The sequence below is a fragment of the Vitis riparia genome, chromosome 2, assembly GCF_004353265.1.
Source record: "Vitis riparia cultivar Riparia Gloire de Montpellier isolate 1030 chromosome 2, EGFV_Vit.rip_1.0, whole genome shotgun sequence".
Lineage (NCBI taxonomy): Eukaryota > Viridiplantae > Streptophyta > Magnoliopsida > Vitales > Vitaceae > Vitis > Vitis riparia.
Genome location: NC_048432.1, coordinates 5209783 through 5236991, shown reverse-complemented (window position 1 = coordinate 5236991; position 27209 = coordinate 5209783). Strand labels below are relative to the sequence as shown.

At 34.2% G+C, this 27209-nt stretch overlaps 1 protein-coding gene across 2 annotated transcripts in view; it reads right to left on the bottom strand.

Annotated features, from left to right (window-relative positions):
• Positions 1–26697, bottom strand: part of LOC117931368 (probable DNA helicase MCM9) — a 67785-nt gene extending 41088 nt beyond the window's left edge. Inside the window, exons 1-10 of one of the 2 annotated variants that reach the window (XM_034852348.1) lie at positions 26412–26697; positions 26197–26299; positions 25968–26064; positions 24903–25041; positions 22278–22344; positions 21723–21888; positions 17378–17477; positions 2095–2192; positions 1835–1900; positions 1533–1625 (exon numbers count right to left, since the gene is read on the bottom strand). In XM_034852348.1, the coding sequence (XP_034708239.1) occupies positions 1533–1625; positions 1835–1900; positions 2095–2192; positions 17378–17477; positions 21723–21888; positions 22278–22344; positions 24903–25041; positions 25968–26064; positions 26197–26299; positions 26412–26545 (1063 nt within the window). In that variant the 5' untranslated portion in view covers positions 26546–26697. The remainder of the gene's footprint in view (positions 1–1532; positions 1626–1834; positions 1901–2094; positions 2193–17377; positions 17478–21722; positions 21889–22277; positions 22345–24902; positions 25042–25967; positions 26065–26196; positions 26300–26411) is intronic. The other variant, XM_034852340.1, reaches the window with a different exon arrangement.
• Positions 26698–27209: the final 512 nt, after the last annotated feature.

Below are 27209 nucleotides of genomic sequence, written 5' to 3'. Positions count from 1 at the left end.
GTGATGAGGGTTTTCTGACCACGATATAGCTAACCGGAAAGCTTAGGGAGATAGAAAAGGTGGCCGGAATGAAACACGGTCACTGGACGGATTCCTGGAATTAATTACACGGGTAAACCAGAAAGAATAAAGTTTTCTCCCTTGACTCTGATACTATTTGTAACGACCCGCACCCAACCATGTAGATATTATCCTCTTTGAGCCCAAGGGGGCCCTCACGGCTTTAAAACGCGTCTACTTAGTTAAGAGGGGTCTCTACATATATAAAGGTCAGGAATATGTGGGATGGGACATCACAAACACCCTCCATGCAAACACAACATCCTTGTTGTGTCCCATGGGATTACGGGGTCAAACAGACAAACACCCCTTATGGGGCCAAACAAATCCCCACACCGGGGTCAAGGATCGGCTCTGATACCATGTTGAAAGAGAGAGAGAGAAAACTTTAATTCTCATTCATATGATTAACTTCTTACAATAGAGAAATATATATACAAGGCTAGGTTGAAGTAACTACCATATATGTGACCTATATTAAGAAAGGAAAGAAAGATTGTACACTATAAATACATTATATTCAACAAACACAATTCACCAAAGTTCTACCCAAACATAGTTCCAAATTTTTATAATGCACCTATTGAAATAAAATGTTAAAAGTAGCCAAGCGGAATTTTATGACAAAAAAAAAATGCATAACACTTTCCTTGCATCAAAGAATACACTGTCTAGATGTTCCTATATAATAGTATCCAAGTTCACTACCCTAAAGAGGCTCGATAGCAAGGGTTAGCAATTGCAATACAACATTCCTAGGAATTTTAGCATTTATGTGGTCTTACATAAAACAGAAGCCTGTCCTTATTTTAAAATACAGATCTCATCAACTCAGTTGCACAGATGCATTGCTGGAAGGGATCCAAAATTAAAGCTTAAAATCATGAGGATCTATTGGATTGGCATAGCTTAGACATGTAGTGTCATGTGAATCTTGGGAAATAGTAAGTCTTACAAAGTGACTTAAAACCTAGAATTCTTGATGGATTGAGATTCTCTTAAATTTCTCAAGTCAGGAAATCAGTATGAACTTCCACAATTCAACAGGAGGAAGTTTTCCAATCATATTCATCAACTCAGTTGCACAGATGCATTGCTGGAAGGGATCCAAAATTAAAGCTTAAAATCATGAGGATCTATTGGATTGGCATAGCTTAGACATGTAGTGTCATGTGAATCTTGGGAAATAGTAAGTCTTACAAAGTGACTTAAAACCTAGAATTCTTGATGGATTGAGATTCTCTTAAATTTCTCAAGTCAGGAAATCAGTATGAACTTCCACAATTCAACAGGAGGAAGTTTTCCAATCATATTCAAGCTTGAATCAGAGTGTTTCTGATTCAAGCCTAAATGTATTTATCCATTAAAAATTATTTTAACAAAAATATACATCTTAACCTAATTTGAAAAGGCTAATACTAAGACTAACAAAGCCTGATGGTGTCAGTAAGGAAAACCAGAGAAGAAATTACCAGGATCACCGACTAGAAGCAAATGAGACTCTCCTCGAACCTTAGTCCCAGAGGCATCAACATGTTGCACACCTCCGATAAGTGTTAATGCAACTAGATTAAAAGAAGAAAAGTTGGATGTGGTGAGTGAAGTATGAAGCAATAAAGATTATATAATTTTAAAGAAAGAAAAAAATATTGTCTCAAATTTGGACCACATTAGCATATCCTCTGTAAATAGGAGTTTAAAGGTGAAACAGTATAATGGAAATTTAATCTTCAAAATCTGTGACAATGGAACTTGACATTGGAAAGGACTATACCTGCAAGTTTCACAGTGAAGAGTCCAAAAACTTGTGGGCAAATACCCCTAAGAATGGCATTTCTCCCTGGTGCAATTGAACTGCTTGAAATTAAAAGTAGAAGATACCAAAATTCACAGAGGAACTCTAAGTAAAGGATGCTAAAAGAATAAAAATGAATAGCGAACACACTTTTTTAACAAGGCATTCCTTATATAGCCCAAATCTTCATATGCTGATATAGAAAAATTATGAAAATGATATGAATAACTAATTTTCACCTTTTAATGGGGTATCTTTGAAGTCTGACCAGAACTGCTTGAATTTCATAATGACCTCATCAGGGATATCCATGTCTGATCTAAGCTCATTAGTTCTCCTAAAAACAAAAAGCAAAGAAAATAATAAACAAGAGCAAGTTAAAAAATACCATGCTCACTAATATATGATATGATAGCATTAGGTTCCAAAAGCATCAAGCATTGTTCAAGTTCTATAAGCCAAAAAAAAAAAATGAGCAATACACATCTGAAGGATTCTGTTTTCCCTTCTTTTTCACCTGGTTAAAAAATGATAAGATTCCGAATTTGTTATCCCTTGCTGAATTTCAAACAGGCCAGAAAGGCAAGAAGACATAATTTAAAGTGAAAAAGGGCACCAAAATATACACCTTCTAGGATACCAAGAGCCTATACAAGATCATACAATTAGGGATCGCAAAGGGGCGGGTTCAGGTTGGAGTGCACCCCCACCAAACCCCTTCCTATTGATATAAATCATCAACCCTGGTCCAAGCTCAAAACCAACACAAGGTAGGACCATGAATCCCATTCCAGGATCGGCCAGGTCGGTTTATATTGGTTGAAAAACAACTCTGATATTAGATTAAAGAATAGTACACATATAGTAGTGTCTAAGAGGCAAACACCCAATTTACAGCTGTTCTAATCACTAATTTACAGCTATCCTAGTCAATAGTTGACTGTTACAATAATCCTAATTTGTACATTGATTGACTAATTCTACAAGCTAATATTAACAGCTAATATATACCACATACAGGTCCTTTAGAGCTGATCAGGCCCTAAAATGAAGGGATTCTATTGATTTCCCACACTCCCCTTAAGCTGGTTTGAAGATATTCTTCATTCCTAGCTTGCATGTCACTGAGTTGAAGCTTGGATTAGACACTCCTTTAGTGAATATATCAGCCAACTGCATTTTATATGAAACAAAAGAAGTGCAAATAAGACTATTATCAATCTTTTCTTTGATGAAGTGTCTATCCACTTCAACATGTTTAGTGCGATCGTGTTAAACTGGGTTATGTGTGATGCTTATGGCTGCCTTATTGTTGCAATATAGCCTCATAGGTTCTTCAATGTCTACTTGCAATTCTTTTAGTAGAGTTTTGATCCACTTGAGTTTACAAATACCTTGGGTCATAGCTTGGTATTCAGCCTCAACACTTGATCTAGCAGCTATTGGTTGTTTTTTACTCCTCCAAGTCACCATGTTGCCCCTTACAAAGGAGCAATACCCTGAAGTGATCTCCTGTTGATTATTTTTATTTTTATTTTTTTATTAGAAACAAAATATATGTATTAATAGAGAAAAGGGACATGAAAAGGATGAGAAATCCTCCCCATGAAGTACAAACCTAATCAAAAGAACTAGGTAAACCTTCACTAACCAAGGAAGGCTATACAAGAGGTACAAAAGGCCGTGTGATCTAAAGAACTAAGTAAACCTCCTCTAACCCAAGGAGGGCTATACAAAAGGAACAAAATGCCTATACAAGTAAAAGAATCCTAACCCTCTAAACCCAAACCTACGGTGTACATAACGGGAGCCAACTAAGTTGAATTACACTCAAAGGATAGGGTTTAAAAATGTCTGTACAGTAAGCCCAAAAAGAAACATAAAAATGAAGTTGATCTCACATCATCTCTGGTGTCTTCCAAATGTCCTTGAAAATCCTAGCATTTCTCTCTCTCCACACAATCCATAAGAGAGAGAGAGACGCAATTCTCCAAAGAGTCTTGCCTCTAATAGAATTCTCAAAACACTTGAAGGAGATTACCAACATATCACAAATACTGCTAGGCTGAACCCACTCCATCCCAGCCTATGAAAAAATTTTGTGCCACAATCCCAAAGTAATCGGATAATGTAAGAAGAGATGATCAATCTCCCGTTGGTTATAGATCCAACATAATTAGCATCAGTGTAAGCCTCTACTTACATGTGACTGTTTTTAGAGAATAACAAACTCATGTCTGGAGTAGCCTTCAAATATCTCAATATCCTCATTACAACTTCCAAGTGATCTTCTAAGGGAGCATGCATGAATTGACTCACAACAACAACAACATATGCAATGTCTGGCCTAGTATGAGAAAGGCATATCAAATTGCCAACAAGTCTTTGATATCTTCTTTTATCAACCAATACTCCGTCTAAGTTTATCCCCAACTTATGATTATGATCTATAGGTGTATCCAAAGGCTTACACCCTAACATCAATTTGTTCTAGAAGATCAAGAATGTACTTTCTATGAGACATATATTCCTTCTTTTGATCATGCAATTTCAATGCCAAGGAAATATCTAAGACTTCCCAACTCTTTAATTTCGAATTCCTTAGCTCATTTGTCTTTCAAGTTCTGTATCTCCTCATGATCATCTCTAGTGACTATAATACCATTTTAATATCCATTGTAACAATTTCTTTCGAGAAGGAGGATGGTAGCATTTTTTAGTGGGAGAGTAGCCCAAGAAGATACATTTAGTAGCTCTAGGGTCAAGTTTAGATTTGCCTTTACTTGGGATATGAACAAAAATAAGGCATCCAAATCCTTTTGGAGAGAGTCCCAAACCATGATATATGGGAAAAATAATTTTTCAAGGTTTTAATGGGAATTTTGAAGTCAAGGGCTTTTGAAGGCATATGATTCATTAATTAGGTTGCTATAAGGATAGCATCCCCCCAAAAAGTCATTGGAACATTCCTTGCAAACGTAAGTGCCCGAGCTACTTCAAGGAGAGGTCTATTCTTTCGTTCAGCCACCCCATTTTGTTGAGGGGTATCCACACATGTAGTTTGGTCAATAATACCATTTTGAGTGAAGAATGTACTTAGACTTTCATTGAAGTACTCAATTCCATCATCAGATCTAATCACTCATATTTGGACGCCAAATTGTGTTTGTATAATTTTGCAGAAGTTTTGCAAGATGAGCATAGTTTCATATTACCCCTCTAATAGATGCGCCCAAGTAGTCCTGTTGCAATCGTCAATAAAACTAATAAACCACCTAGCCCCAAAAAGACAAGTTACCTGTGAAGGTCCCCACACATCTGTATGTATAATAGAGAAATTAACTTCACTTCTCTTATTACTTATAGGGTAGAGAACCTGATGGTGTTTTGCATTCACACACTTCACACCTGGGCTTAGAGTTATTTAGGTTGATACAAAGTTTAGGATACAACTGTTGTAGGTAAGAGAAACTTGGATGTCCTTGTCTCTCATGCATTAGCCAATAGCTTTCAAAAAGTCCTTCAGCAGCCCCCTGTATTTCAAAAAATCATTCAGCAGTCCTCTTTATTTGATAAGCCTGAACTTTTCCTCCTTCCTCGGTGTCTAGGTAGTATAGGCCATTTCTCTCCTTAGCACTGCCAATCATCTTCCCCAAAGTAAGGTCCTTGAAAACACAATAATTTGGGAAAAAAGTTCCTGAACAGTTGCAGGTTTTTGTAAGTTTGCTGATTGACAAAAGGTTACAAGACATTTTTGGAACATGCAATACAGAAGTAAGGGTAATCTTTGGTGAAAAAGACACATTTCCTTTACCACTAATTGGAGTAAAAGTTCCATCAGCAACCTGCACCTTTTCTTTGCCAAAACAGGATATATATGACAAGAAAAAATCGGGTTCTTTGGTCATATGATCACTAACTCCTGAATCAATGATCCAAGAGTTAGAATTAGATACAACAGTGGTTGTAAGAGCTTTATGGAGTGTACCTGATTGTGCAAAAGCACAAGAATCGGAGGTGGGAATAACCTCTAACTTTCCCATGATCTTATACAAAAAAAGATCAAGTTGTTCCTTTGTAAAAGGCAGATTCTCATTAGCTAATACAGATTCATTAGTAGTAGTGGTGAGGTCTGATGCTGTTTCAACTTGGAAACTCTTGCTAGGCTTGGAAAATTTTCAATTCTTGTTCCCTTATTGTGGCCTTCCATTCAGTCTCCAACATGTCTCTCTTGTGTGTTTAGGACTTTTGCAATAATCACACCATCTTGTATCTTTTTCTCCTCCTTTGTTTGTGTTTGGATTGTTCTCCACAATCACATTGAGAGCAGAATTATCATGATATGGTGTTTTCATCATAACACGAATTCTGGATTCTTCAGTACGCACAAGGGAAACACACTTCATTCAATGAAGGAAGGGGAACTTTTCCAAGGATTCGACTCCTTACCTGATCTAGCTCCAGATTCAAGCCAGCAAGGAATTCAAAGATCCTTTGTCTTTCCAATAAATCAGCAAGCTTTGCAACATTCTTTGGTGATTCCATTTCAATGTATTGGTAAATGTCAACATCATGCCATAATACCTTCAATGTATTATAGTATGTTGTGAATGTCAATTCTCCTTGTTTGGTCATAGGAATCTTGTTCATCAATTCAAACACTTTAGCAGCATCTCCTTAGAGAGAAATAAGAAAGGCTTAGCTATTTCTGGTTGCATTGAATTCAGCAGCCAGGACATTATTAAAGAGTTTTCAGCTTCCCACAATTCAAAGTTAGGATCTGAAGTTTCTGGCTTTGTTATTGTCCCACGTAGATACCCCATCTTCCCTCAACTTAATAGAAAGAGTTTGGCTGACTGAGACCACTCGAGAAAATTATGATCATTGAGTTTTTGGGTGGTGATTTGGAGAGTAGGATTATCAAGTTGATTGGAGACTTTAGGGCCTATGGAAGTCTGATTGGAGGTTTGTTCAGGCATAAGGAGAACTGAAAAATGGAGAAAAAAGTTTTAGAAAGGGTGAAAGAAGAAGCAAACACCAAAATTGAGAGAAGGAAGGGCAGAGACAACAAGAAAAAATAAGGAAGAAAGGCAAGGCTAAGTCGCCAGAAAAAAATTGAGCATAAGGAACTAAAGTGGCTCTGATATCATATTGGTTGAAAAACAACTCTGATACTTGATTAAAGAATAGTACACATATATAGTAGTGTCTAAGAGGCAAACACCCAATTTACAGTTGTTCTAATCACTAATTTACAGTTATCCTAGTCAATAGTTGACTGTTACAATTATCCTAACTTGTACATTGATCGACTAATTCTACTAGCTAATATTAACAACTAATATATACCATATATAGGTCCTTTAGAGTTGATCAGGCCTTAAAATCAGGGGATTCTATTGATTTCCCATGGCTTAGGAAGTTGGGTAAATAGAAAAATAATAATTAATACCAACCTTATTTGTTTCCGGATAAAAATGAAAAATAAATCAACAAAATAAAAATAAAAATAAAAAAAAATCAATCCATTCAATGCTAATTCAAAAAAAAAAAAAAAAAAAAAAAAAAAAGAGATCTCTTTGTTTCATCTTTACAACTTTGAAACAAGATAAAAGAAAAAAAATTAATGATATCTTCAACTTGTGTAAGCCCAAAACCTTAGTCTCAAACAAATAACAAAAAAATATGAAAAGAAAGAATAAAAAAAGTATCCAACCTAGTCTCCAATTACAAAAGTGAGACAATGCAAAGGATGTGAACAAGCACCAAAGAGGTCTCTACAATTGGTGCTAATATTTTCTTTTCCCATGTTTTCCATCAACAAAAAGGAGAGATTTGTGAAAAAGTACAAATATTCTATTTGAGAAATGTCAAATAGAAAAGAGATGGCTTTCACTTTTTGAAGCATAAGGTGGACTATGGAGATGGCATCACATTTGTGAAGCAAGAGATAGAGATTAAAAAAAAATGCCAGTAAGGGAGGACAATGAAGAAGGATAGAGTTGTAATGTTTGGGGGAACTTCTTATGAAGGCACATTAGTAATTTAAATAAAGTATATAGTAAATTTACTATTTCTATGGACTGGGTTGGGGGCCAGGGCAGCAAAATATTGTGGTCAAAGCTGGTTCTTTAAAAATACCCAAACTTGCCCCTTTCTCCCTTACCTCTTTTAAAACTCATCCTAATAATTGCAGGTTAGGGTAAGTCCCACAAGAAACTTGCCTCATTGTCTTCCCTATTGCTCAACAAATGTAATAAAAATAAAAATATAAATAAATAAATAAAAATGGATAGTAAGCTAGCTTGCACTCCTTACATTTCTAGATAAAACCATAGACAATATATTGACTAAAGGAATTGCATCCCATTCATCTCAGGAGATCATAAGCAAGTTGGGAATAAAGAACATTTATTTACCAACTTGATGGAGAGTGTTGAAATGTACGCACAACTTGTATAAGGATTTTCCAGCTAATAGTTGTAAATTAATTTTTTTCCATATTAGTTTATTTAACTAATTTTTTTTTCTTTTTTTTTTTAAAGAGTTTTTCTAGGCTAGAAAAAGGCATAGTTGTTAAAAACCAACAATACACTATTTATATCCCTAATTATTAAGTAATCTTAAAAGAGGCCGATTGTCGTTGTTTGTCTATGGCTTATGTGTCTCTCCATGTGTGGGTATGGGGATACCCATGAGGGAAAGTGTTAAAAGTGTATGATATATATTGTGGGCCAAAATCCTACAAACTTAAACTTTTAGAAAAATTGGTTGTTCAATAAATTATAAAAGAGAGAGAAAAAAAAATCCTATATGAAAAGTTACATTCTAGTTGTCAAAGGTCATGTTGGAACTTATGTAAATTTATTCTTACAATGTATATTGGAGAATTTCCATTTGAATGATTTGGATTTTGATATTAAAAACAATAGTAATTGATGAATAAAGACTTTACTTAATATATTATTCTTGCAAATATAAAAAGTTGGAGCCTTGTAGATGACATATAAAGACATATATCAACAACACATATAAGTACATATGCCTAATAAAATTTAAGACTAAAAATTTAAGAAGTTTGGTTTTATGAATTTGGTGATGAACTTATACATTAAACTCATATTTTGTTCAGTTAGAATTTCAAAACTCTAATATTCAATGTTCTCATGTGGTATGATATAGTTTAAAATTTTTAAATCCATCTTTCATGAAATTGGTTATGTATAATTCTATATTTTATGCTTCCAATATGAATGTACATGTATGCATATTTTTTCTATTTAATTTTCATATATAAAAAACTTATAATGCATGATGTTAGCATATTAGGTTATTTAGAATAAGTTGGCAATTTTGTTCCATTTATCCTAGTTTATAATTTTGTGTACTTTCCTATGATTTACACTCCTTTGAAGATTCAAGGTTGGTGCAAAATCAAGTCTAGATGAAACAAGTAAGTATGTCTAAGTTATTTGAAAATAATGACATAAAAGATATAGAGTGGACATATGAAAATTAGAAATAAAATTAATTTGGAATGAATTTTAACTTAAGTATTAAAAAAAAAAAAAAAAATCTTTCCAAATAATAAAATTAATTTGAAGAATGAATTTTAAATTGAGAATTTTAAAAAGACAATCTTTCCAAATCTTTTAAGGAATTTGGAAAGGAGATTTAGAAAAGAATTTAAATTAAGAATTTTAAAAGGAAATCTTTCCAAATATTTTTAAATTTAAAATATAAAATATTTCCAAATCTTTTTAAAATTCTTAAGTTTCTAAATTATTATTTTGGTAAAATATGATTTCTAAACTGATTCCAAGTCTACTAGGTTTTCTTTAATATATGCCTATTGGGAGAGTTCTCTCTAGAGAAAATGCACCCAAACTTTTAAGTCATTATTTTTTACACTTAACCCAAAACTCTCAAATATGTTTGGTTTTCCATTTGTTGGGTTGGGAAGGAGATCTACATTCTCTCAGGCGCTGAGGTAAGATACATTAGAGCACACGAGGTGCTGCATTGCAGACATTGGTTGTAGCATAAGTTTTGGAGAGCAAGTCTAAGGGTAGCATCTACCAAGTAATTTTGCGTACTACTATCTCATATAGTGGATTGTTGATTCGAGGTCTCTAACCTCATCATTTCTACACCCACATGTTGTGTGGGTAGTTTTCCACATAAAAAATCCTTTTTGTCATGTGTTGAATGGTGTTAGGCTTTCCTAGATTGAAAAGTGGTTATTACAGGATTAAAAAGTAATTATTTTTTTGTGCCAAAAGTTCTAAACACCTATTCATCCCCACCAGGTATTCCATAAGCAAGATTTACAAACTTTCACATGATATGATACATGATAAAAAAAGAGAAAAATGATACATGATATGTTTTACAAGTTAACAACTATGGAAATAGGCTCTCCCCTTTTTTTGCTTTTTTCGTTTCTAGTTTCCTATATAGATTGTGTATATTCCATGTAATCTTAAATAACTAATATTTAGAATAACAGTTGTATATTATTTTCTACAGTTGTACAGTTGTAGAAGTGTCAATCTAATAGTTTTATTGAATTGTTTTTTAAGTTATATATTGCTTTGCTCTTCTGGAAATTGAATAAAAAATCATTAGTGTGGTTCTCCATATACTTTCGATCAATTATTTGTAAGATAAATGTTTGCCTTAGGTTCATGCCATGCTACAAGGACCCTCAAGTGGGGATAGATCTAGGAAACCAAAAATTACCTTGAATTTAAAGAGTACCATGGAAATTATTGGTGCAAAAGTAGTAATTACGACATCAAAATGAAGAAAAATAATAATTAACAAAATCATAGATTTATTTTATGTAGATCAATGTGCAGATCTTTATTTTCTTTTTCTTCATCAACTAAAGTTTATTTGTAATCTAGTGTTAATCTTCTGGGGGATCTCCTTGCTATTTTATCCGAGTAATAGAGAAGATATGGCAATATTTTGGTATTAATGCAACATTTAGAAAGCTGGTGACAGAAAGCTACAACAAATTTTTACTAGCCTTCTTTAATCAAAAGTATAGTTCGACTTATGTTTAAATTGATAACATTAGATCTGGTTCCAATGCTAGACTAAACGTGCTATGTTGGAAACTCAAGTTTGACATTTAACATTTTAAAAATGAACTTGGGTAAAACTTCTATCAAGGCCAAGTGGACGCCACTAGAATCCTTCTAGGAGGCATTACTACTTTACTTTGTTAGGGGGTTAAGTTCTATAGAGTTCTTATTCTTGGTTTGATTATATTGGATTGCAAAGAGGTATTTGGTGGTAGAGTTAGTAGCTGGACTTAGGTTAAGGTTGGTGCAGTTGGAAAACCCAATCTATAGGATATTAAATTAAATTTTGATAGATATTTATTGTGGAATATAGGCCAAATGGGGATTGGGGATCGTCCGAAAGTGTTCACTAGGGAGGCTTTAATAGGCCAACTAGATCCAAATCCTAGCCTCATTCAAATGGGTGGAGTGATCATAGACCTTAGTAGTACAATTTTAAGAGTCTTTTCCAAGCCTACTGGAGAGGGTTTGGCTATTAAGGTCAGGATCCAATCTCTTATACATTGTTGATTCATTAATTAATAGCTTAAATATTTAGGTTTAATTGTTAGCTCCATTTTACTAGAAGTCTTGATTTCAAACTTTTACATCTGCTTATTCCTTCAGCTGCTTATCTGTGATCCATAATCTGTGGTTTGCCTTTCCATGTGCAGATTAGGTCACATGTGAGGGAGGCTATTAGCCTCATGTACATCCTTAGCTCAACTTATAACTTAAGCTTTTAAATCTAATAGGTAATTTAACATTATTGTTAGAAGAAAGAACTGATTTTCATTGTTTATATTGAAACTTGTACACAAGTAACACAACTATATATATAGGGTTCTCTTAATTCAAAAAAAGAAGATAAAAGAGTCTCGTAAAAAATAAAATATTCCCTTAACCCAAAAGGAAATACAAACATAAAACCTTGAGAACAAAGGAGAATCACCAAAAAAAAAAAAAATGCCTTGTACAATAAATAATAAAGATAAATATGAAAAACTAATTTGTGGCAAAGCCTTTAGATCTATTCACTAATTTAAATAAATTTATAAAGTTTCACCCAACCCACGACGTTCAATGCTCCTTAAGCACTTACTCTTTTTTTCACTCATACCCTTTTTTACATCCTTTACATAATCATCCTCACTCACTTTTTAGTAAGATCCACTTCAAGCCTCCTTCATGCAACCTACTAGCTCCCTCGAACCCTTGAAGGACTTACCTTTTTCATGAAAGGTGGCCATAATAAATTCATGAAAGATTGGGTATTAAGAAAGGCAAGATGCACTCCTTAAAACTTGATTCCAAAAACAAAGAGCAAAAGAGTTATCACACTAAAAAATCTCTGTCACTTTGTGCAAGGAAATCAACCAGTGTGATCACAATTTTCAAGTCTTTATAGAGTTAATAAAGTGAAAAATCTCACCATATTAGATGTCATTGGTAACTTTTCTTCAATTTTTTGAAAGCTTGACTTTTGTCACAACCCCACTTATTTGAAAATTGAGAACCTTACAAGACTTATGTCCTCACTCACTCTTGTACAATTGTCTCCAGCCACCAGAAATACAAGAGCTTGGCCTTTATCCTTTTCAAATTTATTCTCAATAAAATCACTCTTTTGGCATTGTATAATTTATCAGATCCAGTTTCTTTCATTCCAACTAAATTGTTAAAATAAAAAGGCCCATCTAAGGTCAAGGTCTTTGCTTTATTAGGGGCACACAAGAAGGTAAACACTAATGACAGACCACAGTTGAAAAGATCTTACAAATTCCTTAATCCTGATTGGTGCATCTTCTACACAAGGAGCGAAGAATCAATCAACCATATCTTTCTACATTGCCCGTTAACGTTAGGGCTTTCGCACAAGCTATTCAATCTAGCAAGGATGAATTAAGTTTCTCCCAAGAATATCTGTGACATGATGACCATCTCATATAAAGATTTAAGGAGTTCCATCAAAGGCAAGACCCTTTAGCAATTGCTTACATTACTATGTCTTCGATTGTGTGGCGAGAGAGAATGCTAGAATCTTTAAGGAAAAGTGCAAAACAGAATAGATGTTGTGAGATCTACCTCACTTCTATTCCTCCTTTGGGGCCTCTTGTTCCAACGTCTTTAAAGGCATTCCACTCCATGTTATTTAATTTAGTTGGCATTCGGTTTGTAAATAAAAAAGGTTGGATAACAATGAGAGGAGCTAAGTCTAGAATTGAGGAGATGTCACCTATGTATATCCTTAAGTGGACTAAACCGTGCATATAGTTCTTCTTGTATAGTGGAGGAGTTTAGACATACTTTGATCAATTTCTTATATTTTGTGTGGAGAACCTCTCATCCTTCTCATGTACTATTTTCATAATTAATGCATCTTTTGTTTCTAAGAAAAAAGACAAACAAACAAACAGCAAAAGATCTCTTTCTCTAAGAATGGCTCTCTCTCTCTCTCTCTCTCTATCCCTCTCTCTTTCTCTCATTGAGGTTTTTCTAATTGAGTATTTGTATTACAAGAAACAACAAAATCCTATTTGAGTCAAATTCTCTAAACAATTTCAATCTTGGACCAATAGAAAAAACCACTCTTAAATTAAAAGCTTGATGGCTAATCAATCAAGCCAAGGATCAGTTGATTGTCCTAAGCTAGGTGAAAGGACACTGCCAACTAATCAATTGATCATCCTTTGGGACCAATAAATCAATCAAACGTGAAATGATATATCATTTGCTCAATCGCCCATACTCCAACTACAAATTGTTTATCAAGCCAAAATACTTTGATACATGGATACTTCAATTTCAACCAAAATGCTCATGTTAACAAAATATGACATGGGTGCAGGCATGAGATCCATGTTTGACACATTTAGATTACATTGGATATAGGTTTATCTCTTTCCTTTTTAAAATTTCTTTAATTTTTTTAAATTTCTTTAATTTTTTTTAAATAATGCCAACATAAGTTATTTGACTCTTATCTCTTTCCTAATTTCTTTTTAAATTATAATAAATCATAAGAATTATCAATTTTATTTTTAAATAATATATTAAATTCAAACTAATTTTATCCACTTAAAAAATATATTTACATAGAAATTGTAGTTAAGTTGAATTATATCAATATTAAAATAATAAAAATAAATTAATATAAAATTTGAAAATAAATTAGCTTTAGTTTAAATAATTAAAAATATAAATTTTGAAAGTTCTCAACTAATAGAGGTTCACTCAAAATCAATTATATATAATAATAAATATCCCCATTTAATTTCCTAAAACTTCTCTTAACATCCTATTAAAATAATTTCACAGTTACAACTAAAGAAAATTTTCAATAATTTTAGCATTCAATTAAAACAAAAAATATGATAATTAATAACAAATCAAAAATAAATATCAAAATTAATATATTAAAAATTTAGAGATAAATAGAAAATTTTCAATAATGTTTAAACATTAAATTAAAATAAAAATATATGATAATGAGTGTTGTATCAGGTACCCACACCCATGATTGAGATCTTTTTCAATCGAACCCCCACGTCCTAAGATTTTGGGATGCAAAGGATCCGACAACTAAACACATACCCACACCTAACACTCATACCCAAACCCATGTAACATAACCAAAATATATACATTTGAGAAGACACTCAACCTCACACCACTTACCTTCCCAAGAGAAGCTATTCATCATCATAGTTCTGCAAGTCATACCAGTTCCTCAACATAGTAAGGGCCAGAAAGAAAGTAGGAGCTTAGACTTTGAGTTTGGATTCAAATTGCCTACATACTATCACAAGATAGAAAATTAGCCAATTCTTCCTTACTCTTGAGTTCTACAAAGCAACAACATATCTCTAGGAAGTTCAAATCTATTTGATAGAGAAAGAAGACTACTAATTATTGCAGGCAAATCTACTTAAAGAGTTGACACTTTTGCAGAAGCTAAGAGTTCGGGCAATATAAAACACCAAGAAACTACAGGATCACAGAAGGAGAATTCTCCCATAATTCCACTGTAGCTTAGGTTAGATTGACAATAAGACCTCAAAAGTTTTACCTTTTATTCAACATGGAACTAAGTATCTTCTTGTCTTCTTGAGGCAACAAGATGACAAGGAGAAGGCAAACAGAGACGATTGAATTTTTCAAAACTACATTACAACCGCAACATTGTGCAATATTCAATCCTTTTTACATCAAATGCATAGACAAAATAAGATGGGGTTCCAACACAAGACAGGCACAGAGTTAGACCGGTCTATAATCTTTTTTTTTTTTTTTTTTGATAAGGAAAGTATTGTATTACGAAGAGGCGCTAAAATAGGGACCTAAGATGTACAGGAAAGAAAAGGAAACACTCACCCCCTAATAATTATAACAAAAGACTGTCCAAAAGGATACACAAAAAACAACCCCTCCCTCAATGGGATCCCACCCAATCAATGAAATCAATTAAGGTCGAAGGACCGTCTTTTAGAAACATTTTAGTCTTCGACCATAGTAAGTAAACAAAAGAAGCTTTCAGCCCTTGGATGGACAGCACATCATCTTCAAAGGCGATTTTATTTCTTGCCTTCCTAACTGTTCAAAAAAAGAATAAAGGGTCCGCTCTCCAAACTGTCTTGCACTTTTTACCCACAATGAACCCATTCCAACCCAAGAGGGTTTCCTTAACTAAAGAAGGAAACACCCAAGACACTCCAAAAAGAGTGAAGAACATCTCCCACATAGCCCTTGTCTTTTCACAATGGAGAAGTAGATGGTTTATGGGTTCCTCATCTGCTTGACAAAAATTATATCTATGTGCCAAAGCCCATCCCCTCTTCTGGATTTAGTCTAAAGTTATGCCCCACATTGCCACCCATGCAAAGAAACTTACTTTTGGTTGCACACAAGAGTTCCAAATGATCTTCATTGGGAAAAAAGCTGATAAGTCCAACTCTAAGGCTTTGTAAAGACACTTTACCGAAAAATTTCCATTCTTTGTTTCCATCCACCATACCCTATCCTCCTCCTCCAAGATCACTCTCTTCCCACACAAGCGTAAAAGAAGGCCCTCCACCTCATCCATCTCCCAATCATTAAAAGGCCTCATGAAGCGAGGACTCCAACTCCCCCCACCTTCTAAACCAAATCAAACATCCTTCACCTTAAGCCTCTTTAAGATCAACTAAGGCAAATAAAGAGGGGAAAGAAACACACAAAAGTGTTGACCCACACCACTTATCCTTCCAAAAACTTACCCTCTAGCCATTACCCACCACAAAGGAAAGTCTACTACTAACGATGTGCCAAAGCTGCTTTCCACAACCCTACACCATACCCCTCTCTTACATCCCGAGAACACCAACCACCCCATTCCTCCCCATACTTGATTCCATAAGCCCTCTCTCTCATTCGCAAAGCGCCAGCTTCATTTGCAAAGGAGAGCCTTGTTAAGCGTAGAAAGGTAGTTAACCCCCCTTTCTTTTGTCAAGACAAATTGCTAATCATCTTACTAAATGAGGTCTCCACTCTAGAGCCCCACCTCCCTACAGAAAATCCCTCTGAATCTGCTCCAACCTCAATCTAACCACCCTTGGTCAATGGAGAATAAACATAAAGTAAATGGGCAAGTTAGACAATGTGCTTCGAATCAAGGTGATTCTCCCACCCTTAAAGATGTATCGACATTTCCAAATAGCCAATCTCTTATGAAATCTCTCCTCAACTCCATCCCAAGTTACCACAAACTTGAAAGGAGCACCCAACAGCATCCCTAAGTAAGTGGAGGGTAAGCTTCCCACCTTACAACCAAGCTCAGAAGCCAACTCCTCCACATTCTCCACACTTCCCACCAGGATCAGCTCACTTTTATCCATGTTAACTTTCAAAGTTGAGATAGCCTCAAACCACATAAGTAACCAACATAAAAAAGTCACATGGTCCTCGTTGGCCTCACAAAAAACAGTGTATCATCAGTGAATAGCAAGTGGGAGATCTTAACCCCTTCATCCCCCTCTACCCTGCACCTGGCAGGCTGACAAAAGGCCTCCACTTACAACTCTCTTTAAGAGACAGCTAAGTGTTTCCATTGTTATCACAAACAGATAAGGCGAAAGAGGGTCTCCCTGCCTTAGACCCCTAGAGCTTTGAAAAAAGCCCGAGGGGATGCCATTGACCAAAACTGAAAAACTGGCGGTGGACACGCACCACTTTATCCACCTTATCCACTTGCCCAAAAGCCATCTTTTCCAGTCATCAATTACAAGAGAGGTTTGATTTCAATTCCTTGCAATATAAAATAATATCCACTTTAAGGCAACATCTCACCATCAATTCTTTTGAAGGTTCTTAAATTTCTTCAATTAAAATTCCTGAGAAAATGCCTACTGGACCACATTTTAGAATACTAAAACACTGGATGGTTGACCCAAATAAGAGGACTCACTGTATTTACCTCACATGATTAGCAATTAATACTGGATCAAGGTCACAGCGCACATCTTTCAAATCTGAAGACCATTTTGCAGTCAAAATCCCAGTAACAATTATGTCATCTGCACCAGACAAGTAAGAGCAAATCTAACATAAGAATAAGAAATGTGCATTCAATGCATGAATTCTAGGTTTAATGTTCAGAAAAAAAAAAAAAAAAAAAGAAAGAAGAAGAAGAAGAAGAAACATTTTCCATAATGTATTGAGCACGGGAGGAAGTAAAAGGGCAGGACCAAAGATAAATGTTAAAATGGCAGATTTGCATTATTTGCACAAAACAGTATAAAGCCTTCTCAATAGCTTAAATCAACAACCTTCAATTCAATAGAAAGCATGAGACAGAAGCTTCTGTATATATCCTTGTAGCATAAGTTAAACAATTAAAATATTCACAAAATCTATAGAAGAAATTGGACTATAAGGATAACTGGTATGCCAGGTTTGAATAGTTCTGTTAAGAAGCATTGCACATATCCTAAGTGCGACCTTCAAGCATGGTTTCACTACTCTTATCTTTCAATCCCTGTAACTTTGGAATGTCATTGTCCAGGGACTTGAGTTCTTTAGATAAGAGGGTGGACATTCTGTAACTATTTTCTCAGAAGTCAAAACTTTAGTTGCTTGCCATAAAAGAGTGATTTTCTTGAACCATCCAGTATCAGTTAGTATACAGCAACTTGTCTGCTGATTTCCATGTTATGTGTATATGTATGGATCTAAAAGGGAAGACTATGGTTTATGGAAAGTAATATAGAAATCTACTTTCTTGTTTGATGCTCTCATGTCGAAACTTTACTAGTGTTTTAACAAACCAGAACAAGTTTTGAAATCACAGTTTGCCATGCTAAGAGTTTCCCAGTAGATGATAGATCAACAAGCCTCTAAATATATTAGTTAACTTCCTATAAACCTGTTTAGCCTTTTGGTAGCCTCTTATAATCTCTACACACAACTCTCAGTTTGCGATCTTCTTACCTCCAAATCTGTTCAACTAACAGACTATCAAGAAATAACATTAACAAGAAGTTCACAAACATCATATTGTTAATTTAGGGATCTGCTTTCTTGTTTAATACTCTCATGTCCAAACTTTACTGGTGTTTCAACAAACCAGAACAAGTTTTGAAATCACAGTTTGCCATGCTAAGAGTTTGCCAGTAGCCGATAGATCAACAAGTCTCTAAATATATTAGTTACCTTCCTATAACCCTGTTTAGCCTTTTGGTAGCCTCTTATAATCTCTACACTCAACTCTCAGTTTGCGATCTTCTTAACCTCCAAGTCTGTTCAACTAACAGACTATCAACCAATAACAATAACAAGAAGTCCACAAACATCTTTTTGTTGTTATATATCTATATATCTATATATAGATATATAGATATTGTTGAAAGAGAGAGAGAGAAAACCTCAATTCTCATTCATATGCTTAACTTCTTACAATAGAGAAATATATATACAAGGTTAGATTGAACTAACTACCATATATGTGACCTATATTAAGAAAGGAAATAAATATTGTACACTATAAATACATTATATTCAACACTCCCCCTCAAGCTGGAGCATATATGTCATATGCACCAAGCTTGTTACAAATGTATTTAATCCTAGGACCTCTAAGAGATTTAGTGAAGATGTCTGCTAGTTGATCATTTGAATTAACAAAACTTGTAACAATACACCCTGATGTGATCTTCTCTCTAATGAAGTGACAGTCAACTTCAATATGTTTGGTCCTTTCATGAAAGACTGGATTGGATGCAATATGTAATGCGGCCTGATTGTCACAGACTAGCTTTATCTGTTCATCTTTTCCAAATCTCAATTCCAGAAGGAGTTGCCTCAACCATATGAGTTCACATGTTGCCAAAGCCATAGCTCGATACTCAGCTTCGGCGCTTGATCTGGCCACTACTTCTTGTTTCTTACTCTTCCAGGATATTAAGTTACCTCCAATAAAAACACAATACCCCAAGGTGGAACGCCTATCTGAGGGTAACCTAGCCCAGTCTGCATCTGTGTAACCAACAATTTGGGTATGGCGCCTGTCTTCATACAACATACCTTGGTCTGGTGTTCCTTTAATATATCGAAGAATGCGGATCACAGCATCCCAATGGTTGTCACATGGTGATTGTAGAAATTGACTAACCACACTCACAGGAAAAGAGAAGTCTGGCCGAGTGATGGTGAGGTAGTTCAATTTGCCTACAAGTCATCGATATCTCCCAGGATCTCTTAGAGGCTCCCCCTATCCTGGTACAAGTTTGACATTTGGATCCATAGGAGTGTCAACAGGTTTACATTCTAACATATTTGTTTCTTCCAAGATGTCTAAGGCATGCTTCCTTTGTGACATAACCACACCTGAACTGGATTGAGCTATTTCAAGTCCCAGAAAGTACTTGAGTTTGCCCAAGTCTTTGGTTTGAAAGTGGTTGAAAAGGTGTTGTTTTAGTCTTTGGATACCCTCCTGATCACTCCCTGTTGACGGTGATGAGGGTTTTCTGACCACGATATAGTTGACCGAAAAGCTTTGGGAGATGGAAAAGGTGACCGGAATGAAACACGGTCACTGGACGGATTTCCGAAATTAATTACACAGGTAAACCAAAAAGAATAAAGTTTTCTCCCTTGGCTCTAATACCATGTTGAAAGAGAGAGAGAGAAAACCTTAATTATCATTCATATGCTTAACTTTTTACCATAGAGAAATATATATACAAGGCTAGGTTGAAGTAACTACCATATATGTGACCTATATTAAGAAAGGAAAGAAAGATTGTACACTATAAATACATTATATTCAACAGATATATATACACAATACGTGCGCACACATATATAAATCAGATGAACCTGACTTGGGTAGTTAAATCATCTGTTGTAGAGAGTAACTAGCTTATCCTCTATAGATTGAAATGTCTCCTCTCTGGATATATTCTCCAAACAAAGTTTTAGTAAATTGTAGTTTTGCCTTTTTTTCATTGGTGGACTAAGGTCCACCTTCCTACCTTAGGCTTGGATTGCTTATAATATGATGACAAAATAAAGGAAAATCCTCAAACACTCCACATACCTGTGGCCAAGCACTCCAAAGCCAAATCCTCAAATATCCAACAGGCAACCCTGAATGAAATTCCCAAATCCGAACCCTAAGGCTATGTTTTGTTCTCGGAAAGTTCAAAGAAAAAAAAAATGATAAGAAAAATGATTTTCTCATATTCAAATTTATAGTGGAAAATACAAAAGAAAGTCAAATATAATTAAAATTATGAAGAAACTTACATATTTTTAAATTATCTAATCTTTATATAGAAGAAGACTTAAATAAGTAAAATCAGTTTAAAGTAGGATATAAAAATAATTAATGATATTAAATTTATTTTTTATTTTCCTTCACTTTTTCATTTTTTTTTTTTACTTTTCCTCTCTATTTTCTTTCCCTTGTATTTTCCCTAAAACTTTCCCATAACCAAACATGCCCTAAATGAAAATCAAAAAATAGCAATCATATATATTCTCAGCTGATGCTATGTTTAACTTCTAATTCCAATGAATCTATGATGACATGTTGTATATGGATAGGCACATACCGTACCATCCTTTTTACCAAATTTGCATCCCTTACATTTTATTCTCCTGAACTTTGTCCTAATGCTTCTACTGAATCACCCATGGCATGCCAATTGTGTCACTCCCAAAATCCCCACTCTCTACGGTCCTTCTCAATAATGTCTCTTGTATGAGAAATGCCCAAAAATATCCTGTGATACTAAACAGCTCTGTTAACAACGGTGGCAATGGTGCTGACAGGCACCAATTGTTCAGACAAAACCACCTTTTTGTTAACTTGATATATGAACTCCCTCATCTCGCTTCAAGTTTCATTTGATCTTCTCTTGTGAATATTCTTCTTTCTACTATTCATGGGTTAGGTTGTTTGCCAGCAACACTTCAAAAGTTCATGTGAAGGTTAAAAAGAACATTTGAAAGCTGGCTGTAGTATTCAATGCAAGAGCTCAGAGAAACTGGCTGTAGGATTTGAAAATAAATGGGAAATCTCTATAATAAGGCAAAACCACAAGGGAGGGAAGCATAAGTTTCCCCAAAGCACATAAAATCAAAGATATCATACATGTCTATGATCTAAACATTTATCATTTATGTTTTGCTTTAGTAAGACCACGTGAGATTCCAACTTCCAAGTTGATTTGGTATTTCTGTTAGAGAACATAATCTAATATGAATGTACCCAAAAATCTCTTTGAAAAAGAAGAAAATAGGATCTCAAACTGTCATACCTCCTGCTTTAACAATGTCAACAAGATCATCCTGCAGAATGACAGGAATTGAACGAGGAATAGCCCCAACACCCAAAACCTGCACGCTTTCTTGGATCTTAATTTCTTGATAATCATGGCGTATTACACTGTCCTCTACAAGCTGAAAGTTTGTTCCAGCACACTTCTGTTATCACAGATGACAGAGAAGTTATCAAACTCCAATACACAAATATGCAAAAGAAGCTGAAATACGATCAAAAGAGCCCCTAGCTTAGATGTGAACGATATCAAGGTAAAAGATGGAGATAAATATTACAACTTATCCAGGAAAAGTATTGAATCACCAAACTCTTATATTCCTCAACATAACCTACCTAGGATAAAGATGTTAGCTACAGATTACATGAATACTCAAACAGTTCAATGTAAAAACAAAAAACAATGAGTGCATATAACCACATAGGGTGTTTTGGTAACTACTATCCGATTTGTCTATGTTAGCTTAAAACTTTTGAAAACATATAAGAGAGAAATAAAAACAGTGATATAAAATGATGAGAGTAAAGAACAAACCTGGGAGGGGCAAGATGATGGGAGTAGTATGGCATTTCTAGTTTCCAGCTCAGGATAAACTTTGAAGCTATAAACAAATATTATCAACACAATTGATGATCAGGTGAAAATCTTATGCAGTAAACAACTTGAATGGAACATTACATCTCCTAGAAACTATATAACAAGAACTTTTTTATCATATTCACATAGAATGAATTCAAAACAAAAGAATGTTAAGCCTAATGAAATTTTGGAAAGAAGAATGTTAAGGCCAATGAAATTTTGAAAATTTTACAAGAAAATTTTAGGATTGAATTTGAATGCATAAGTAGAGATTACAATACCATGGCTTGTGAAAGTAGCAAAGTTGGAATTTGTTGAGATACAAAAAAATGATTCAAGTTGGAATTAAATTACTTGAAATCCGGACTCTAAGTTGATGCTAATTTCAAGGTTTAATGCTACAAACAATCCAGGATGATGAATGTCCAATTCCACTAGTGTTAAGCAACCAGCTTCTATCTCTAAGGAATCAAGCTTTATTAGGGAAGTGGTTTTGAAGGTATCCTAAGGAAAGTTTTGTCCTTTTGCATCAGATTATTTTGAATATCTATGGAACGTCAATAATATAGTTAGATGGTCATAGTGTTGCCCCTAGAAGGCCATTGCACTTATTCTCTAGGTTTTTCTACACACACTTACTTTGTTGTGGATGATGGGACCAAAATTCGTTTTTGGGAAGATTTGGAATGGGGGATCAACCTTTGTGTTCACAATTTCCAAGACTTTCTAGAGTCAACATAACTAGAAACCTATCCATTTCGGTCATCTTGGGTAATGGCATCTCTTTGTCTTGGAAACTTATTTTCTATCAAAACCTAACTGATTTGAAGATTGAGAATCTTGAAAGACTAATGACTTCACTCTTCCATGTACATTTGTCTCCATTTGTTCCAAATGCGAAACTGTCATGTGCTAAAAGTATTAAATAAACCTAATAAAATAATTGCCAATTTCTCCAAAATCGCTAAAAGAAAGTCTAAACTGTCATGTGCTTGTATAGTCTAAGACTTCACCCATAAACCTTCTTCTATATCCTCAACCATGTTAGATCCACAAGCAAGTGAATCCCCGAACTCTATGCAACAAAAACCAAAACAACATAAAACAAAATCACAAAAAACAATTGCATAACCTTGAGATCTTGACCCAAAAATTTTAAGCTTGATTATGGTCATAGGGCACCAAAAACAGTAATTCAAGTTCAACAACATATATTTCCAATCATCAAGGACAAAGCCTTAGGAGAAAAATGTGGAAATATAAAATTTAAAAGAGCATTCAATGTGGCTAATGTTGTCTGCCAAGCACAAAATCATAATTAGATGTATCAAACAATGCAGAGTTGTATTAAAAAATATGAAAAAATACATCAAAATATTGGCCGAGAGCCATCCATTCATATCCCAAAATACAATATTAACTCTATGTAGTGGTATTTGTTAATATTTAAAACCATGTCCAATATCAGGGGTCCAAGTCCGAATCATTATTTTTCAAATGCTTTTAAATTTTATCCATGTTATATATAAAAGGTTCCAAAATGAAGATGAGTTCATATTGGGTCTAGGTCAATGTCATATACATGCAAGATAAATATGTACCATAAAGTTTATTTTGAAAAATTTAGGATACAATGCTGAATGCTATTTTTTAGCATTGACAATAATTTCTATAACAGAGAAATGCTAATGCTAAAAATAACAAAGTTCTAGAGCATAAACTCTATAACAGACTTTTAGAGCATCTCTAATACTCAATGCCAAAATAGCACTGTCAAAGCTATTTTTTAGCATTGGCAATTACTCTCTAATGAAAATGCTAAAATAAAAGTGCAAAATATTAGCACATCACTCCAATGCATAATGCTAAATGTGATTATAGTGTCATTTTGGCATATTAAATGGCAATGCCAAAAGCAATTTCAAAATTGGCACCAAAAATGGCATAGCCATTTTAGCACATAATATAGCATTGCCCATTAGAGCAAGGATAGTAAAGGCAAATGCTATATTTCGAGAAGAGTATGCCCTTTTAGCATCCTATTGAAGATGCTCTTAAACATACTTAAAAAATAAGGCTTTCATTAAATTTCTCCAATAGCAAAGATACTTCTCCAATGCACACTCAAACAACCTTTTGACACTCCTTAGCCATTACCAGCATTTTATCAATTCACAAAATTTCATTTAAAATGATTTCATTGGATAAGTTCATGACATCTAGTGTTATTATTACGATACTACACTTGACTCACTGTTCCTTGCTTAATTCAACCAATCATAATGTTGCTGAATATTGACTTGATGAGAAATTGAAACAAATGTTATATAGAGTTTAGACTGTGACTCGATTGTCAACAACACAAGCCAAAGTTATTCATGGACATCTCAAATCATTTACAGCATACCTTTGCAAGGTGCACAAGACTCTAATCTAACAAAGCAGTCCATAATACCAACTCATAATTATGCCACTCTAGCAGGAAAATTAGATGCTAAAATATTCAATAGGAGAAATAAACACACTGTAGCAATACTATTGATAACAACCAACTTGGCAATACTCTAGACAACAACTTACATGTGCTTGCATTTCCGGCACTCATATTTCCTCTCCCCTTCAATCATCTTGATCCCTCCGGATCGAATTACTGTCCCCTTCAGGGTAAGAAGAATTCCATGATGCTTCACTCTCACTCTTCCAATGCTGGGAAAAGTCTCTATACACATTGAAATAGAAACACGAGCAATTGTCTTCAATACAAGAGAGGTGAATAAAATTAAGCTATGCTTGGATCTAATTAAGTACCAGAAAAAGGAGAGAAACAAGAAGGAATCCCAAATTCACTTATTTAGTTTGCTCTACAAATTTGAAGAAAAGTGAACTATGTAAAAAATTATATCTGTGTAAAAAGAGGAATATTTTGAGACTAATAGAAGAAAATTTTTATTGAGCTCAAAAATTATTTTTTTTTTTCACTTCTTCTTTATACATCCCCAACCAAAACTTATTTCTATTTCTTTTCACTTTTTCTTTATACATCTTCAAATTATTCATAATCTATTTAAAATGGGAATACAATTTGAAAGTATTGGAAGAAAATTTTATTAAGCTCAAACTTATTTTTATTTTTATTTGCTTTTTTACTTTTTCTTGATATATCTTCAAACTTTTCACCATCTATGTAAAAGGAGAATAAAATTTAAGAATGTCAAAAGAAAAAAATTTATTGAAATCAACTTTTATCCCACTTTTCTTCTTAAATCTTCAAATTCTTCATTATCAATGTAGAAGGGAATAAAATTTGAGAATTATACAAGAAAACTTTACTGAATTTATTTTTATTTTTCTCCCACTTTTTTTATTCATCTTCAAATTCCTCATTATCTAAGCAAAAGGGAATGAAAATTAATATTTTATAGAACTCAAACTATTTTCATTTTTTTCTACTTTTTCTTTATACAATTTCAAATGCCTTATTGTATGGAATGTAATTTGAGAAGGATTATTAATTTGATTTTTTTCCCTTCTTCGTTCTCCACATTCATGCCTTCAATTTACATTGAAACGGTGCCTTAAAAATACAAAAATAAAATTTAAAAGGATCAAAGTGAAATATCAATGGAAGGATGAAGAAGTGCAAACCAGGGAATTCAAGGGGAGAACCGGAGATATTAATCCGAACATGCACGGATTCTTTTACACTAGCATTCACCCAACCAAATTCTTCCAATATGGCTCTCTATATGCATATACACATGAAAGATTGATCAATTGAAGACGTTTACACTGAGAATGAGGACTATATAAAGAGAGAGGAAAGAGGAGAGAGGAGAGAGGAAAGAGGAGAGAGGAGAGAGGAAAGAGGATTCACCTGAGCCAGGAATGCTGCGGAGTCGAATAGTCGGAGGTATTGTAGAGGTTGGGAGAAGAGAAGGTGAGCGCGTGGAGGATCATCATTCATAAGTTCTGCAAATCTGAATGAGAATAGAGAAGTAATGAGAAATGAGGTGAGAAATGAGAGAGAGAGAGAGAGGAGAGATTTTGTGTGTGTTTGTGAGAGTGTTAATTAAATGGGAATATGGATACTGGATATGGAGAGGGTAATGAAGGAGAGAGTCGCGGGCGAGGATAATGGAGCGGAGGTCACTGGAGTGGTGGCGAAGCAGAAAGACTGCCAAGGCTTTCAACGACTCGGGGTCGTCTACTTCTGTTGAGGCCATCGCTCATCCTTTTGGGGCCGTGGGCGGGAACAACGCGCTTTATACCCAGACAGGGAACTGCCGAGCTTCAATTCCTTTTTGAAGTCCTTTGGCTCTTTCTTTTTCAATTCGAGCCCTTGTCCATCTAGAAACTGGTGAAAATTTTTAGTACTAGAGACGGGTTTTGTACCCTCTTTTAAACGTACACGCCAACACTCTGATCCTTTGTGAAGCCTTGTTAGTCGCAAGTCAAAGAGGGGGAGGAATTTCGGAGCAATATTTTCAAAGTCACGCTCCATTTGAAAGGAAAAGTTCTCAATGATAGGATGCTTAAATCATAATTGAAACTAGAATGAGAAGGAGAAAAGTTTTTTTAGTATCTACCTCACATTTAATAAGACAAATTTGAAATTTAAGTAAATGAATTTGACGCCAATTTCAGATTTTTTTTTTTCTTAAATTTAAGACAAGTTCAAGATGGGTTTAGGTATTGTCTTGCCTTGCCTTACTCCATCCACCCCAATTATATAAAAATATTATTTTAATTTAATTTTCATTTTCCTATTTTTAATATATATGATAATAATAATAATAATAATAAAATACTTTTCAAAAAATAAGTTATAAAAAATTGTTATATTTTAATTATTTATAAAATATATTTATTTTAATATAAATTAAATAA